The sequence below is a fragment of the Acanthisitta chloris genome, unplaced genomic scaffold (genome assembly GCF_000695815.1).
Source record: "Acanthisitta chloris isolate BGI_N310 unplaced genomic scaffold, ASM69581v1 scaffold6853, whole genome shotgun sequence".
Classification (NCBI taxonomy): domain Eukaryota; kingdom Metazoa; phylum Chordata; class Aves; order Passeriformes; family Acanthisittidae; genus Acanthisitta; species Acanthisitta chloris.
Genome location: NW_008663181.1, coordinates 30,766 through 49,802, shown reverse-complemented (window position 1 = coordinate 49,802; position 19,037 = coordinate 30,766). Strand labels below are relative to the sequence as shown.

At 34.1% G+C, this 19,037-nt stretch overlaps 1 protein-coding gene across 2 annotated transcripts in view; it reads right to left on the bottom strand.

The window, feature by feature from the left end:
* SPOCK3 (sparc/osteonectin, cwcv and kazal-like domains proteoglycan (testican) 3) overlaps nt 1-19,037 on the bottom strand; it is a 102,106-nt gene that overhangs the window by 62,958 nt on the left and 20,111 nt on the right. For both annotated transcript variants that reach the window (XM_009070899.1, XM_009070900.1), the window contains exon 2: nt 11,881-12,007. In XM_009070899.1, the coding sequence (XP_009069147.1) occupies nt 11,881-12,007 (127 nt within the window). The remainder of the gene's footprint in view (nt 1-11,880; nt 12,008-19,037) is intronic.

The window sequence follows — 19,037 nt, the reverse complement described above, 5'->3', positions numbered from 1 at the left end:
CTGAAGTGACTGAAAGATGAGCAATGAACGAACTAGGGAGATGACATAAAAGAAAAGGAAAATAATGTTTATGCTGGTCCATGGATCTTAGATAAGTGAGTTCAGGAAAATTCTGTTTGGTACTGAGTGTATTTGTGCTTTTCTGAGCTCTTAAAAACCTGAAATATGATTTGGGAACACACTAAATATTTTTAGATAAACGAACTAAAAATAATTGAATATATAAATGCTTTGCAATGTGAAACACGAAAAAATATCCCTTAACTGGATACTCAACTCCCACAAATAATGTTTTTGCTTCCATCTGCAGAACCATCTTCTGTCTGTAAAACGACACTCATGTCACACAGAGGGACTCTGTGTGAGACAGTGAAAATTAGATACTATTTGCAGACATCTCAAATGAACACGGAATAAAGTCATATTAAAGTAGATGAGGAATTTATTTTAACTGTGTGGCTACCATACAATAGAAGACATAAGACTGTATTGAAGAGTGCAGAGAAAATGATTTATTGAGTAAAGGGAGGTATATCCATTCTGTGTTTTCAGTGAGGGAATAGCCATGTGGAAGAAATGGCAACAGAATTAAGATTGCATTATAAGTCTACCCAAAAAGAAAGACAGGGTACTTGTGCAACACTGACTTTGGCATTTCCCAGTGTTTTATCAATTTGCTTTTTCTCACAGATTTAATCCTGTCCCTTTTTGAGACTGCTATAACCTCAGTGCAAGATAACATATTTTTCTATGATAGTACTGTCCTTGCCAGGAATATCTAGTGGATTTTAAACAAACTACATCACGCTAAGTAACGAGTATACATGTGATTTCTCTGGCAAGTAAGGAAAAGAAACATGCATTAGTGCTTTGAAGTACAGTCTGCAGATACTCCCTTCCAATTCCTGTTTTCAGGCCTGGGCAGCAGGAAACAGATCTGGTACACTCCTATTGCATATAAGTCAGCAGAAATTAGCTGCCAGTGTATTCACCTAGATATTCAATGCATTATGTGCTTCAAGCCCTTGACATTGAAAGACTAAAGTTTGGCCAGATACATCAACACACACTTTTCTACTGTATAATCTTAACTCTGTACTATTGGACAAAGTATGAATTCAATGTCAATTAAAAAGTATTTTAGAAATTTTTTTCTGCTAAGGCAATATGACACAATGCTTTCTAGAACAACATCACATTTATTGCTGAGCATTTAGTAAATTACTTCTCAGACAACCAATAAGCAATATTTATGCAACTGTAAAAAGTGTCTCATCTTTGAAACGTAACTGTCACCTTTAATTGTACCTTATGTCAGTGACAGCTCCGTAGAAGTCCCTGACATTTTTGTGCACTTAAAATCAACTAGGGCATTGCTATCCAATTCTAAGAAAATCTACACAGATGATAATTAAATTCAGATTCCCCTGATAATTATCAGTTCATATGCTACAAATAGAATTACTGAATTTGTAATATCCTCTCAAATTTACATGTTTCTACCAAAAAAAGCTCACAGTTCTCCCCTCTGTATTTTCCAGATGATCAACAATTCATGGCCAGAATATTTCAGTATGATGCATTCAACAGGTTCTGTGAGAAAAGAGCTCTTTACTAGATTACCATGAAGGTAGATGCTGAAGAACAGAATGAGGAGTTATATATTTCCTCCAGTATCATCATGTGTCTCATTGGTAGAAATCTTTCCTGTAGAGCTCTACATTCATTCATCAATACAGATCTCTGTTTTCTCTCTGTTTTAAGAATCTGGTATCTCTGGCAGTTGAACACATACAGTACAGTACAGTACTGTGTGCTTTCAACTTCACTTCATGCTATTTGGCTTATCCATATTCCTCGTTTTCACCCTTTATCCCTATTTCACAAAGCTTACATACATTTCTCTGCCCAAAATTTGCTTTTAATATATTTGGTGCAGGGATATTATGGCCTCATATTTGAGTCTCCTAAAGTAAAATACATAAACAAACTACAATCTGTTTTAACTGGGTACATGATTCCTGTCACCAAACATAGGGACAGTGGGCAGTGTTGATCAGGCATGTTCCATGTCCAGTTCAACACAGACCATTACATGATACAGAACATGGAAGAGACGTGAAGGACTGCTTCATGCAAGGGGCCAATTCCAGGAAAATGAATCATTTGCAGTGCTGTCACTTAGGGTTGGCTTAAAATGGAGTTAGCAATATTAATGTGGTAAAACTAATTTTGCAATTATGCTTTATACCATTTTAAATTTCTTTACAAAAAGCAGCCAAGAAGGTATGCAATTGCAAGCCAAAACCAGCTAGACATTATGCCAAGATACCACATTTTCAATGAATTTAAGCTTTAGAAATGAAAATTGAATGTGCAACTCTATCTATGAAGTGTTGTCCAGATCTACAGATGCCTTTTATCCCATCAGTAATCTGTTAAACAGGTGCATTATTTACCTAAACAACAGGAGTTTGGGTAAACAGCTTTTCAGCAAGCAAGTGCTGCTATTTAAAATGAAAACAACTGTCAAAAAATATTAACCATAAAGATATGCAACAAACATTTTGACCAGAGAACAAAAAGAAATGTGTCTATTGAACTAAGACCCTTAGCAAAGAAAATCTTTTGTGGTTGAAAGAGTGCTGATGATATATTGTTTATAAATCTATGAACTAGAGAAAGCAATTTTCATGATGAAATGAAAATCTCTATGCACAGTTTTCTTCATGTTCACCTCTATAGCTCTTGTCTGTTTTCTTCAGCACTCTGCAGTGCAATGGCATAAAACAAAAAGTCTGAAATCACATCAACTAGATATTCAGCCTTTTTTTGGACACCCTAGAAAGCATGTTAAGCCACAGAAACATGCAGCTAGATGCCTACTGGGATTGTTTCAATCAGGCACCTACTTATCTTCGCTTTCCTACTCTGAGGCTCTTAGAGACACATGATGCTTAAGAGCTTCTGCAAATCCTTATAAGGACTTATCTGCTTTTAAAATCAGCCATCTGAATTTTCAGACACCTACTCAGTTTGGTAAATACATACCTCACCATCTTATTCTATACATTCTCCAAACAGGCAAACTAATATTTTATACCCTCAAAACAGAATGCAAAGTTTAATGAATGCTACATGACAAAATCCTGTGATATGCCTACTTGAAACTCAGTATTTTCAGTAAATGAAGATGTCTTAATAATAATAATAATGCTTTAGCATTTTTTGTGTAAAAATATAATGTATAATCTCATGTGCAAATTAATATTTCAATAGTCTCTGAAGACAACAAATTCTGTAAAATACAAGACATATCAAATAGATTAAAAAAAGCTAACAAAAGGGGTAAAAATATATAATAATATTACTCCTTCTGTTCTTGACTAATTTAAAAAATATAATCACTGATGCAGTCTGAAAATGTACTCACAGCTTCTTGTAAACATGCTTCATATAAAAAAATTCTCTTTTCGACATATACACACATATACTTAAGTCCAAAAACTGTGGCTCTTATTTAGAGCTCTTGCTTGCATATTCCAAATTTCAACACTACATCAGGTTCCTTGTTTCAAACTTTTCTATCACATGTATCAGACCCAAGCCATAGATGTACAGAATTCCACTCAGTGCTGTTTGTATGTGAGATCCTTGGTGTACCTCATTGCTGGCATTCAGTTTTGCAATTTGGAGAAAATTTCATGAGACAGGAAAAATAATATTGATCAGATAAAACTAGCGTTACGTTTTCAAGTTCCCACTTCAACTTTGAAAACAAATATTCAAACAAAACTTGAAAACACAAACAAAACAATTTAATTCTCCTATACCATCATGTGAAAAATAGCTGACTATATTGGTTCCGAGTCAGTCTGTAAAGATCTTCACTGATTTTCAGCTGACATGCAAATTTCTGAGTAATGGCAATGTTGAAAGAAAAGTAACGTCAAAGCTATAAAGCCTTATAATAAGACACATATGGCTTGTAAAAGCATGGAATTTTTTTGTTAAAAGAATCTGTTTATTCCTTATTAACATGCATTATCACTGTATTTTTAATGTGATATAGCTTCCTAAGCCACGCTGGCTGATTGCATTAGTAATCAACCAAGTTTAATTTATCCAATTATATCTAAGTTGAAATATTTATAAAGTTATATGTGAGCTAAAATAGCATCTAAAGGGCATGCTCATTACTCTTCAATTACAGGAAAAATAATGAAAGTAATAAAGTAATGTGCATGGACCTAGCTAGTCCATGCTGTATTATCCTGCCCAAGTTTCAAAGACATTTAAATGATACTTTTTCAATTGTATGAGGAAAAAAAAAGAGAGAAGCAAAAGAGGAAAAGACATTCTGTATAGTTAGTTATATTTAAGTGAAACATCTAGGCAGACTCAGTTTTCTTACCATCATATTACATGTACAGCTCTCTACCCTGTTCTTTCGCCTACCTAAAAATGTATACCAAAATTCATTTGAACCCAAAGTACTGGATTTAATTCACTAAATGGTCCAAAAGAGAAGGCTGCACATGCTATCAGTGACAGAAATATTTATTAAGTTCCACATTCATAATGGTTTTCACCCTGTCAGAGAAGAATCATGATGTTGTAAAAGTGGGAGTTAATATTCCAAAGCATGGTTGCTTTTCCCTAGATTACATAGATTTCTCCTGGAATTTAAAGAGATACATGTTGTGTAGAGACACACAGAACTACACCTAAATATTTCCACTTTGTGCCTTTAGAATTTGATTTCTAAAATATGCAAAAAATTTTCCATGTTCTATGTCAAATACATATGGATTCAAATCAGGACCACACAAAGGCAAGTCTTCCTGTGCCATATTCTGAATGAAGAGTCAGAGTGACAAATTTTGCTACACAAGCTTATTTTCTCTTCCAGTAAGTCCATGGTGGCCTAAGATGTCATTTTAAAAAATTTTTTTAAAAATTCTTGACAAATTGTTATGATTCAGAGGACCTACCTCTGATACTGAGTTCTATTTTTCGGATCCCTGTGTGTCTCTCAGTTTTCATCAATGTCCAGATCTATTCCATTTTTTTATTTTCATACTTTTTTCCCCTCATTTCCTCAAGATCTCATGCAAGAGTATACCTGTTTTTTAAGAAATCTCATTTTGATCTCAAGGATAATGTAGAAAAACAAGGAAACAGAGCAAGGAGCAACATCTTAACTTGTGGAAGTCTATTGTTTGCTTCTTGAAAATTCAGCAGAAAGCAGTCAGCTTAAAGTCATTAGACATGAAACATATACAGATTGGAGGGTTCAGTGCTCTGCTAGAAATGACTGAAGTTGGAATAGACCAGAATCACACCCCTGAAGAAAACTGATGAAGGTGGAAGAAGGCAGACTTCCTGAAAGACTCCATATTCACAGGAGGACCTTAAGGAATTTGTTTGAGAGGTGTCTAAAATATTTAGAACATATCTGAATATCAACTACTTATTTCTTCAATTTCTTCTTCTTTGCTTTGTTGTGGAGGATTTGTTTGTTTTTCTCATTTTGTGGCTGAAGGTTTTTTGTTGTTGCTAGATTTTTATTTTATTTTTTCCCCCCAAGCATGAGGGTAGTAGGTGTATATTAAGGATTCAAAGCATCCTGAAGTGAACAGGAACTTCACAGCAACACCCAGTGTTGTGAAATTCACACAATCCAGAAACTTCTAGATGTGTATTTCCAGATGTGGTTTTAGAGACTTTATAATGGCATGATTCTGGGAAAGAAGTAAATCTAGTTACTAGGTATTGAATTAGATAACCTGAATCCCAGTATTCACTGGTTAAAGAACTGTACTTTTTTACAGCTTTACAGCTTATGGCTGTGATAAGACCTATTTGTTTAGCATCACAATGTTGAATGCTAAATGTGCCTTATTAAAGCCCATTAAATACACCGACATCCTCCTTTCAATAATTATTTTAAAATTCTAAATTATAGATGCATTCTAAGCAGAGAAACTTAAGCATATAAAAGCAGAGCAAATTGGCATTAAAGCATTAGAAATACTGAAAATTTGAAAAATCACACAATCCTGCTATGTCTGAATTTGTTTTCAGTAAAATATCTACATAGTAATGGATTAATGTTTATAAATTTCCGTTGTGTTGTCTGAAATCTGAAACTTCACAATATTTCAATTTCTTGCTAAGTGCAAATGTTACCTACATCACCGGTGTGTAAGAATATCTTTTAGAAGCTAAACACTTCATTCTGTTTGATTACTAAATTTAATTATGTTCTAGAAATTATAATTTGAATAATTACATTCTTTCTAGTAATTTCCACTTCATTTGCAGTTCTGTACCTTTTCAAATGCTTACTGTTCTCTTAATTGCTAAAGAAAATCAAAATGACTAAGTAATGTTAAGTACATCCTTTGTGCCTTCTGCATCTATGTTGTTTAAAAACCCTTCTTTAAAGGACAAACAGAATCAATTTTGAAGAAATGGAAGATACAGAAAAAGGGAAAGAAATTAGAGCCAATATATATTCATTATAACTTTCCATAACACATGGTACATGGAACAAGCTCTACTTTAAAGCAATAAAGTGAGCCATGTGTACATTGCTACTTGATAAGCATATATTTAAACTCCACTATGATTAAGCAGAGACAAGGAGACACATTCTATGAAAAACCAAAATAATAAGATCCCATGATTCAGTGCACTGGGAAGTAATATATGGTTTAAATATACATGTAAAGACCAGTGGTTCAGAAGAAAACTACACAGAGAAAAAAGAAGATAGCAAAGATTTAATTTAGATGATTTTTTAAGGTACCATTGTGTAAGCACATATTTTATTCTACAGGATATATGTAAGAAAATGATCAATGATACTTGTTTAGGACCTAAACTGAGTGACACACTGGTGCAAGGGACAAAGTCAGAAACTGCTTTTTGAATCAGTATAATCATGCCATTCATATACCTAGAGAAAAACACGGAATGTCTTTGTTTTCACATTTTCTTCCATTTCCTGACATATCTGGAGTGCCACCTTGTGTGCAGGACAATTTCCGTGGCCTGGCTCTCCTTTACCCCTTGGACATGGGAAGGATTGTTCTAAGAACAGAATGACATGCCCAGGGTAGGATATAAGGCTGTCAGAGACATGAGAACAGAAATACACCATGCACCACCAAAGCTCTTCTCTTCTACTGAGTACTTACATGCCTTTTCCATACCATTTCTTAGACTGACACACTCTTTGGGGTCTTCTTTCAGAGAACTATTACTGTAATATTTAAATATTTTCACTGGCCCAGTTCTCATTTGCCATTTGCTACTTTCCATCTCAACTTCTTTAATCCCATTCTTGTCATAGATTGTTTGTTACTAACTCTCAAAATCTGCTCCCTAGGTTTACATAACCTTGTTTCATGTCATCTTTAACCATTCTCTCTCTTTATTAAAAGATTCTTTTCCATTTGTTTCAAAACAAACACCCAAACAGTAGCCTTTCAAGATCACAAAAATCCTCTTATTCCAAAGTTAGTCACCCTTTGGATATTTCTCTGCCTTTTTTGAATACCACATCCTATCAGTACAAGCTTGAAATCAAATTATCTCATTTCTTTCTTTTTCATTTTTAGCCTTTTTAAAGCATTTAAACAATAAAAAAACAGTTACTAGTATTTCTGTAAAGATTCAAAGTATACTTCAGGGATCATTCAAGCAAGATACATTTTCTATCTCTGTCTATTGGTCAGTGTCACTCAAGAAAGCTCTGTTATGGGGTTTTTGTTTGGTTTGTGGAGGGTTTTTTGATGGTTGGTTGGTTTTGTTGGTTTTGTTTAGGGGAGAGAATGGGGACGAAGAAGGGTTGGTCATGGTCTATTGGCACTTTAGTTTTACTTTTGTTTTGTTGTGGTTTTTTTTATTTGTGAACGACTTTGTTTTATTTGCCAATGTACCTCAGCCACAAGCTCTTTGTTGCAACAGTCCAACATAGATTTGGTCTGCAGTTGAACAGGGTGATTTTAACTGGGTGTTGCTTGGGATAGAGACATAAAACTTATTTGAGATGCCCCTTTTGACAAAACCTCCTTTTATTAGAAATACAAATCAGTACTGGCAGAGCACCTGGAAGAAGCTGCTTCTTCCAGCTGCAAAAGTAAAAAACCTGCATGCTGTCAAATAATTTATTTCAGAGAACTTACATTATTTTATTACTAAAGATGGCAGGCAGTAGATTTAACCTTATTATTTTTGGCTACATCTCAACTGACAGTTAAATCTACAGCAGATTGCTTAGTAACAAGGCAGATAAAAACAGAAGGGCATAGTGGATTAGCCCAATTTAAGAAGGAAGACTGACATACATTGAATCAGGTTTGTGAAAACTACTTTCATTTACTAATACAAAATATATACCTATTTTGTAATAGCATTTCTATTTCCAGCAATCGCTTGCAAAGAAGAAAAGAACTGTCAGCAGCTTAGGCATGTGACCTGAAAACTCACAATAAGCTAATCAAATGTCTAAATTAATTTAACTTTTATAAAAGTCTTTAAAATAACATCAAAGACTGAAAATGTCAATACTTATTTTTTATGCTTTCTCCAAACAAGTTATCTTATTCCAAACACACTCCTAAGGGATACAGATTATTAAGTCTTTAAAATACCAGAAATTAATAAAGGAAGCAGTGATTTTAAAAAGAAAAATGTTAAATATGACCTGAGAATAAAAGTCTAGCCATTTAGGTTCATGCAAAATTATAAACAAAATCAGATAGAGTAAATAACAAGTACTAAACTCACTCCTTCACACAGTGCGATTTTATCCATTGACTCTCTTTCACCCTTCTAATGAGAATGGAATCCTAATTTCGGAGGCTGAAGAAAGTCTTTAAATGTTAAAAATATCTAAATCTACATACCTGTCTATCTGTATAGTCTTTCAAGAATTCTTGTCCTCTTTTCTGACTACTTTTCTATACATTTTCCATCTTAGTCTGAGAAGCTAGTTTAGACCCACTACTTTTACAAACATAATTTTTATTGCTATTTATACCTATAGGGAATGTCACCAATAAAATGAAGTTTGCACAGGTAGGAGAAAAAATATTTAATAAAAAATACACTGTCAATATTAAACCATCTTGAGCAAATTGTCGCTAACAATAAAACTGCCAAAGTGATTCTGGAATAAAATTGTAAGTCAATGGGCATATTCTAAAGATTTATTTATTTATGGGGTGTTTCCTTTCAAAATACTCAAAGCATTGTTCAGTGATCTTATTTAAGGTTAGATTTGGTTATAGCAGACCTGTCAATCACATTCAACCTGAGAAAACTTCAGAGTATATATATAAGCACCAGAGCTGTAATAAAAATATGCAAAACCCATTCAAGAGACAATTGATCTGCATGACCATTTTTTTTTACAACTTTTGCACACTTTACTGAAGGTCTAGTTATAATATACTATGACATGGGAGAATTATTCCAACAGAAGCATCCAGAGTTACACCAGCTTTACAACGTGTGTTGTAAAGCAGTGAGTTGTGTCCCTGGGTAAAAAAATGGCAGCAGGTGGGTTATTGCCACAAAACACCCCATCTGAGCTGTACTTCATGTTCTTTTTCGTTCCCTATTAAACCCAGGAAAGATGAAGCTAGAAAAAGGCTGCACAAGGTGTACAGGCGTTTTTCATGGAGAATGCCCAGTATATAGGGCAGCAGCACTGCTGCAGCATTCTCAAGCAGCACTACAGCACTGCTTAAGAATTCCTAGAGTAAAAATGCATACTGCACTTTCAAATGCCAAAGTTTAGAGAAATGCAGATGGTAAAAAGAGACCAAGGGTAAAACACATGCAGTATTATTTAAAGACTATTAAATACCACTACCCTGGTAAGGAAATGGCAGGATCTCTTTATACTAACTTTCTTCTCACATAATAATGAATGTTCACTTTGATTACTCAACATTTCAGCACGTAAGATTTTCACTTCAACATTCTCAGAGTGCTAATAACGAGTATCTTACACCTGCTACTTTTCTTTAACACTGACTGCATGTGACTAATTGTGGGCTGAGAACACAGTAAACCTAACATGGTCTGCTAAAATGAGTGGAAGGCAAAACTTACCCAACTTTGGAAAAGCTGAATTTAGAAGTTAATATTTATTTCTAGATATTTTACCTATTATATAATCTTTTTTTTCCTGTGTTTTCCAAAGCAAAATACATGTATGAAGTATCTATAGTCACATAACTTAATACAAGCATTTGCATGGGATTGTCCTGCAAAGAGAGGGTATACTCCTACAATAGTGTCCATCTGATAACTGTCAGCTGCCTGGATGTGTTCAACAGCTATTACTATTTAATGACTTATTTTCAGAAATGTATTATACGATTTTACAGACTCATTGATGAATGCATTCTAAATACAAGAAAATTGCTGCATAAACTACTACTGGAGCTTGATGACACAAGGAAACTACACTTTGCCTGGAGTAAAGGAACACAAATATTTGTCTTTATGCCAATTTTTAAAACCACTGCTCTCAAAATAACCTTGCCAGGATCTCTCTCTTGATGCAATTGCACCACAGAATATGAAATTATCACATCATTGAAAAGAAATAAAAAGAAGTATTTATAGAATAATACAGATCTTCGGTTATAATTAACTTCTTTTTAGCATTTTGCTGCCACAAGCTGAAGATTTAAAATCTACCATTACGACGTTGTGGAAGACAAAAGGAAAATCCTGCAAAAGCTCTCTGATGCTATATTACTCCTGCATTATATGCATGTAACTGACACAGAGGTTTGGTAACCTGTACTACTGCAGTGGCTGTAGCACTGACAATACACTGGAGTGCAAGCACAGTGTGTCTACTTAATCCACTCATTTCTTATCATTCTGTTTGAGAAGCACAGCCCCACCTTTGACACATGTACTGATTTAAAAATATCTGCATCTCATCATTATTTCTAGCCTTCTGTACACCTACTCCAGACCAAACCATGAGAGGCCAGAAGGGTCAATTTTACCTACAGGACCATTTAGAACATAGCATTCTTATAGGATAAAATAGGAAATAAGCAATGAGGTTAAAACTGGGGGTGATGTCTATATTACATTAGGAAGAACATTGGGAAAGACTCTAATGGATAAAGCATACAGTATCCAAAAAATAAAAAAGTTGCTCATTCAGTATTATCTATATCAACTTATCTACCTCATCTACTTCAATAGCAAAACTATAGAGACTACCATATCTTTTACGTCTATGTGCAGGCTAGACTTGGGACTAAATTATTATTTTGTCTCCAAATATGTATGAAAGAAAAGACAGAAGGGTTCAGGAATACAGAAAGAAGATTTGATTATAGTCTTCAAATCCATAAAATGCTGTTGCAAAAAGGAAAGATATACAACAATTATTTAAATTATTACATTTTTATCATCTGGATATGTTACATCTATGTCTAGATGCTTGGAATATGAAGCACCCTCTCAATGGTCAACTGGAAAATCTGACTTAACATGTCCTACCCACAAATGGGGACAAGCAACACTTCCTTACTCACAACTCTGCCATAGTGACTGTCACAGGTAGACTTAAACAGGAGCTCTGTTACATTGTGGAACACTCTTACCTGGTGCTACTCTGGGTATTACTGATTTATGCTGCTTAGGATTTACTACCATTTTGCTTTTGCATCATACAATATACTAGAATTGCTGTAGATTGCAATCTGCAATATATATTTTAGCCAAAACAAATAAATATTGATTTGTGTTACAATACAGTATTGTATTTTCCAAGAGCTGGAACTGACTGGAACAATGAAAGATTAATTTAGTTCTTTATTTAATTCTTACCTGAGAAGAATATGTGTGACCATCTGATCCACAAACAGGATTGGTATAAACTACTGGACACTGCTTGCAGTTTGATGAAATGGGACCACCCCTCCACTGTTTATGGCCTAAACCAGCCTCTTTCATACTGTAAGTAAACAAAAAGTATGTAATTCTGGTAAGCAGTAGTAAAAATAGAACATATTCAGGGTACTTTAACGAGCCTTTACAAACTGTAAGCCAATGCAATTTAAACTATAAAGTTTTAAGTAAAGAGCTGCAACAGTCTTTGGTATACACTTGCTCACCTTTGTCCATTACTCACTCTAGTGATATTTTATGCCTGCGTAATATTTCACTTTCTGAGACATACTAGTAGAAAAAAAATAATTAAGATGATGCTTTGGTGACTGTTACACTTATTGATCAGTGAAAGATGCCTGACTTATGTGGCACTTCCTCTTCTTTTTGTTATTAAATAGCATGAATAGAACTCTTATTAATACTGGTGTTCAAGGAGGTAACATCTAAGATCTAGAAAGCTATATAATAAATGCTTCCATAGAAACAGGTACATGGGCCTTCAGAGTATCACTTGCTTCACTTTAAACACTGTATTTCACAGCTTACAATTTGTAAAAATCAGTCAACAGTTAATATAAAGGTCTGGAGCACAGAATTGATCTACAAAAGCATATATGTGTATGCTCATATAAACAGCTGGAGCTAGAATGATCATTTTAACTTATGAAAAAGCTATACTGGGTCAGACTGGAAGTCTAAAATAAGTTACTGATGCTTCTTCAAAATACTCTCATAGCCTCCAGTTTGTGGGATCTGGCCATGCTTTCTGTAGCTTTGAACTAATTTTTATTCATTAATTTTTCCAGTTGCTTTTTTCAACTATGAAAGCATTGAGCTGAAGTCACTGCATCCTGAAACAGCTATTTTATGAGAGTTGCCCAGTTCATAGACTGACCTAAAAGTATGGCATATTAATATTATATACTAACTTGTATATAAATAAAAAACCTGAACAATAATGAATGATTTTTATACTGTGTTTTCTGCTTAGGATCTTAATGAGGAATCTAAAATTGATTACACTTAGAATACAGCAATGACTTACCAGGACACATTCAAATGCTCAAACTTATAAAAAATTCAAATCAAATATTCTTTAATAGAGCAGAACTCTTTTAGCTTGGTTCATCTACTGATAATCAAAACCTAATTCACTAGCAATGAGTCATTGTTTGAGAATAACTTGGTTGGAGTAATAAAAAGAAATGTGATAAAAACTCCTTATCCTCTGGTTTTATGATGAGCAGAGTAAAAGGCTATAAGCACACACCTAACAGTAAACCAACGATGACAAAAAACAAAACCCTATTTCCAAGCTATGCTAATGTTTTATGGTGTGCATAATTTTGGTTGTATATGTGGTCTTTAAGGAAGGAAAAAATTAATCATAGAAGCTCTAGAAGTCTACATTCAGGTTATGCTGTATGGTGAAAATTTTAACTGCACAGATTTTTTACAGTGTAAACAGGAACCTGAAATAATGTATACAGAAGCTGCCAGTTACTGATGAAAAAGCCAGAAACAGCTTCAGTTATATGAAGCATAATGAGTGGCAAAATATCAGTAAAGGAAGCTTTTATGCTCAGCAGGACGTATCATCAAAACAGGAAACAATTCAAAAATACCACTTTAATTAAGAATAAATAACAATCCTTTCTGCTGAATTACATAATTTGAAGACTAAGTAAAAAATGCTTCATTTCTATTATAGTAAAAAAGAGCAAAGTTGAACTGTATCTTTGCTTACATATACTATATAGTAATAATCTGACTACAGCTGCTCCTCTCACTTGACACAGAGTTTTCCAATCATTCACATGAGTTCCAGCATAATTAGATTATATAGATGGCTGCAACTTCCTCTTACTTCTTTTTACTTTTATAGCTCACAATTATCCAGAAGTGCCCCAGTAGCCTCAGGCTACTGACAGGACTAGAGTCCCAACTATTACCCTGATACAATTTCTGTTTATTTGTTATACAGTAACTTTAAAACGCTGCACAAATCAATTGCAAAGGTTCCAGACATCAACAGAGAGAATCTCAATGATATCAGCAAAAACCAGGAACTGGAAGCAGAATTTGTGAGACACACAGGGACAGTTGGGTGAAGAAGACTAAAACATATCAAAGAAAGAACCAGTGATGCTTACAGTGTTTTAGCATATGTGCACCCCTGTGTATATGTGCACAAGAAAAGAAAAAGAAAGAAAGAAGAAAAGAGAAAGAAAAAAAGATAAAACACTTCCAAACTGGCTGAAAAGGGCTTTGGTATCTTTCTTGTAATAAAATAACCATAACTGAAAATGTAAGCTCCGCCTCATCTGACACTGTTGACACGTAAAAGGCAAAATTAAATATATGGGTTTAATTTACCAGCAATGCTTGTGATTGCATTAATTTGCATACGCCAAACTGTGCATGCCTGCCTAGAAACATAATTAGCCAATCTGCCCAATTACTCTAGCCTATGTACCTGTTTGCATACATAAACTTACCCTCCTGTATACACAGTGATTGTGCCTGCAAATACTTTGAGAATGCTTAATGTAACCTAACCCATTTAAGATTTAGCTTCAAGCAAATCTTTGGCAACATGACTTATTTAATGATATCTATAAAATGCATGAGTGCTCAATTCACTTGCAAAAATCATATTTTATAGCTAGATTTGATAATCTTCAAATGTATTTCTTCAAAAACAGACTGGCAGAAAAATATTCTGAGTTACTAAAGACTAATCTTTCAAAGAAATATTTTAACTGTTCTCTGATAACCACATTTGCATCTTTAAGAGATTTTAATGCTATTCCTTTTTAGAGAGACTGATTATGTTTTGCCATGGCCTTTGGGGGACACAATCAGGCTGTCAGAATAACTCAATGAGAAAAAACACTTGTATCATAAAATCTAATTTTCTTTCTTTAGAGCTGCCTAGATTTCCTTCAAAGTTGCCTTTTCATGTGGGAGCATCCTGGAAGAAAACTACAGCTGTCAATATATTGTTGAGATGATTCTTACTAATGTCAAAATTTCCCCAATATGTTATTGCCAGTCTTTGTGAGTATATCTAACTTGTTTCTTTACTTTGCACTGGTCCTAAGAAATAGAAGACAAATCTGTCTGAAGAAACTATTAGTAATTACATAAAACTGAGACAAATAAAGCAAAGGTTAATAAAAATAATGTGGTCATCAAAATACAATACATTTTAGCAACTTCAACAGTGTTGGCAAGACATTTCTGTTTATTGATGGACAGTCATAAAGTTTAGCAGGTACATATGAGATTACACAAATTTAGCTATTGCTTTTCCCTAATATTTGGTCCCGAGACATTAGAGCAAAGATTATAACTATAGTTTTACAAGTTAAGCACACAAGGGAAGAAAAACTGGGACAAAAAAGGCATTTGCACATGGCAGAACGATCCACTGATCATGGGATGTCTATTTCAGCTCTTCAGCATAGTTATTTTGACCTTCAACATAAGAGATTACTGCTTCTTCAATAAAATTTAAAAACAATACTACCTCCAGAAGACAGTTTAACTACATATTTGGTGACCTCTAGTATATTCGTGCATTGTTCAGTTCTTTAATTTTTGACAGCTTTGTTACCTCTGCAATTTCTTTCAACAAAATGATAGGAAATACCAGATTTTAATTTATTTTTTTTTTACAGTAAAGGATGTTATTTCTCTACAAGCTATTTTCTATGCAGGCATCCAATTGACATAATATGAACATACAGGATGTCCAACTCACTGTGCCACCTACAGGCCACACTGAGAAATTCTCTTATCACTAATCACTATCCTCTGATCATTACTTAATAGATCTATGCAATATGAAAAAGCAAAAAAAAAGTTACATTCTGGAAACAAGTTAATTTCCTACATCCTTCAAAGTTGACATCAAACACAAACATTACATTCTATAGTAAAATAGTCAGTGAATTCTCTCAGATACAACATTTTAAAGTTCTATCTGTTCTGTGTAGGTTAGGTTTTGAAGATTGTATATGAAAACCTGATCCTGTTGAATTCAGTGAGAAAAGTCTTATTGAATTCGAGCGGATGAGAGTATGTTGCATTAGGCTTCCTGTACCACAACTACAGTTGAGGATGCTATGTTTCTACAGCAACAAGAGAATGATTCCAAAAGATTATGGAGATCTTTAGGTCTAATATATCATTTTTAGACATAAACCTACATTAGCAAACACGTACCACAGGATAACACATACCGAGTGAAACACCTGGTGCTGAGAATCTACTGCCCATGCTTTTGAGGGAGAAGAGGGTGATAGATTGTTTTTCTGTTCAGTTTTTTAACTTTGAATTGATCAAGTATGGCATGCTGGTACCCATTAAGTAAGATATTGGAGTACACATCTCAGGTTTTCTAACTGGAAACTGAATCATTTCATGCATCCTGAGAGCCACTCCACTGTTAAAACCAAAGCAAGGTAAGTAAGATTATCGGTTTCACAGAATCAGTCAGGTCAGAAAAGAACACAGCAAGCCAACTGGTCCAACCTCCATGCTCCAGCAGGGTTGTCCTATAGCACATTCCACAGGATTGCATTCAGATCTCCCATGAGGGAAACTCCACAGCCTCTCTGGACCATCTGTTCCACCGTGTGGTCACTTGGACAGTAAAAAAGTTCTTCCTCATGTTCAGGTGGAATTTCCTGTCCATCAAGTTCTGCCTGTTGCCTCTTATTGTGTCAGCATGTTCTACACTCGCTTGTCCCTCATTTTTTGTCCCACAGTCTCCCATGACGACTGAAGAAAGGGCCAATAAAGGAAGAAAAGCAGATATTGCCATCCATATCGTCATATATTTGTCTGCTAAAGTGTATAAAAGCTGGACACCAGTCGTAGTGAATTTGGAGACCTCACCTATGAGTGGATGCATTGCGTGAGATTTCTCAATTGCCAGGAGGGATTCTCCAAATCCTCACAGTGACCAAGGCTCCCCAGACACTGCAGATCTGGATGATGGTCTTCATATTAAGGCAATTGGTGATGTATCACTATCACTAATTCTTTGTAATAATGATGAGGTGCATTGCCTTGCTTAATCTTTTGCTGCCTTAAACCAATAATTAAGTGAATTATACTATTAAGTGTATTACTTTGCTTACGCTGCTCTGACAAATACAGTAAAAGTAAGCTTATTTTTTTTAACTGTGTTGGTGTATTTTGTACTGATCCCATCCACACAGCGAAACAAGGATGTACTTTATAGGGATATAAAGGTAGAGAAAATAAAATGAGGTGAGGAAAGAACAGTGAAGTGACAAAAAAAAAGTCGTTCAATTATTTTCAAACTATATGAAAACGCATTGTAACTAAAATAATAAAGATGCTTCCTTTGCTAGATATTGTTTTCACATACTATAGATCATACAAAATTACCTTGGCAATATTGACTTCATAATTTTTAAGCTTATCAAATCGCCTGCTGTTTTCCTTAACTCAAGTTGTTTAGAGGACTTCTTCCACTTCATAAAAGTATTGACCTAAACATAACTCCCTTCCTTTCAGGGTATTTCATTCAAACTAAGGACCTCCTAACTTGCACACGAATAAGTGTTGGGGTTTTCTAATAACAAAGGGCTTTATTATTACTTTAATCTGTAAAACCTTAAAAATTCCATTATATTTCTAATAATCAATAGTTATATCTTTCACAACAGAAATTAACAGTAGTAAGGTTGAGCAGGTTTGAATAGCTCAGGTGACTACATGGCCTGCTCACAATTTTAAACCACTCCAGAATTGAGGCCTCAAATAATTTAATACCTATTTGAGTTGATAGAATTTATATTCAATATTAAAAAAAACCCTGAGACTTATACACACACGTCCCAGTTTGGCAATACAACAGTGCATTATTTTAGAAATATTTTTAATAGCGTATTTTAACTTATGGACTTCACCTTTTGCTCACTTGCCAAGATATGCAAATGTCTTTCCTAAGTGCTTTTTATGCTAATCTAAGTGCTTGACCTTGTCATAATGCAATGTTTTAATCATCTCTCTCAGAGTTATTACCTTTTCTCAAAAGTATTTCCATTTTATAAAGCTGAAAGAATTAGTAAACAGTTCTACCATCTTCTATTATGCAAAGACAGAACACTACATAGATTTTGTGCATCTACTCAGCCTTGCAGAGTTTACCTCCTTGAATATAAATATATTCATTACTTATTAGTTTTATAGGGAAAAAAGAGAACAATTTGTATTCCAAAAGAAAACAGAGATTTTTCAAAATGTTTTTCAATACAGATAATATAAGTGAAAATAATCTCCTTTTTCCTTTACACATTTTTTAATAAAGCAGAAAACTTTAGGGTATTTTTTAAAGACAGAAATCAGTTCTCTTCAGTCAATATAGGTATTTCTAAGAACTACATCTAACAACCAGAAGGTTGTGTCATGCTTGACATTCTTAGTTTGTTGAACAGAAATCTGTAATTCCCTAATAATAAATGAAGTGCAATAACCTGATTTGATTAGTGCCACTTAAATGTGGGTCCTATGTATCAGCATGTTCCACATTTGCAAAACGACGAGGTTGGGTATTGCTTTAATTTTTTAATGACTATGTACTGATTATTGAGGAAGAAGTCAAAGTTATTAGTTCAGAACTGGTTTGCATAATATGATGTTTTTGTAACCTGCATTTGATAGTCCAATTACAGACATAATTCCCATCAGAAAGCATCTTAATGCCTATGATACATAAAAACTGGGTAAAGAAAAGTATCTTAAATATAAAAAAATAAATTAAATGAAACATAATCAAAGAACTAATATTGAGGAAGAAGTCAAAGTTATTAGTTCAGAACTGGTTTGCATAATATGATGTTTTTGTAACCTGCATTTGATAGTCCAATTACAGACATAATTCCCATCAGAAAGCATCTTAATGCCTATGATACATAAAAACTGGGTAAAGAAAAGTATCTTAAATATAAAAAAATAAATTAAATGAAACATAATCAAAGAACTAATTGTGCTGGTTTGGACTGAAGCAGAGTTAACTTTCTTCACAGTGGCTAATATGGGGCTAAGGATTTGTG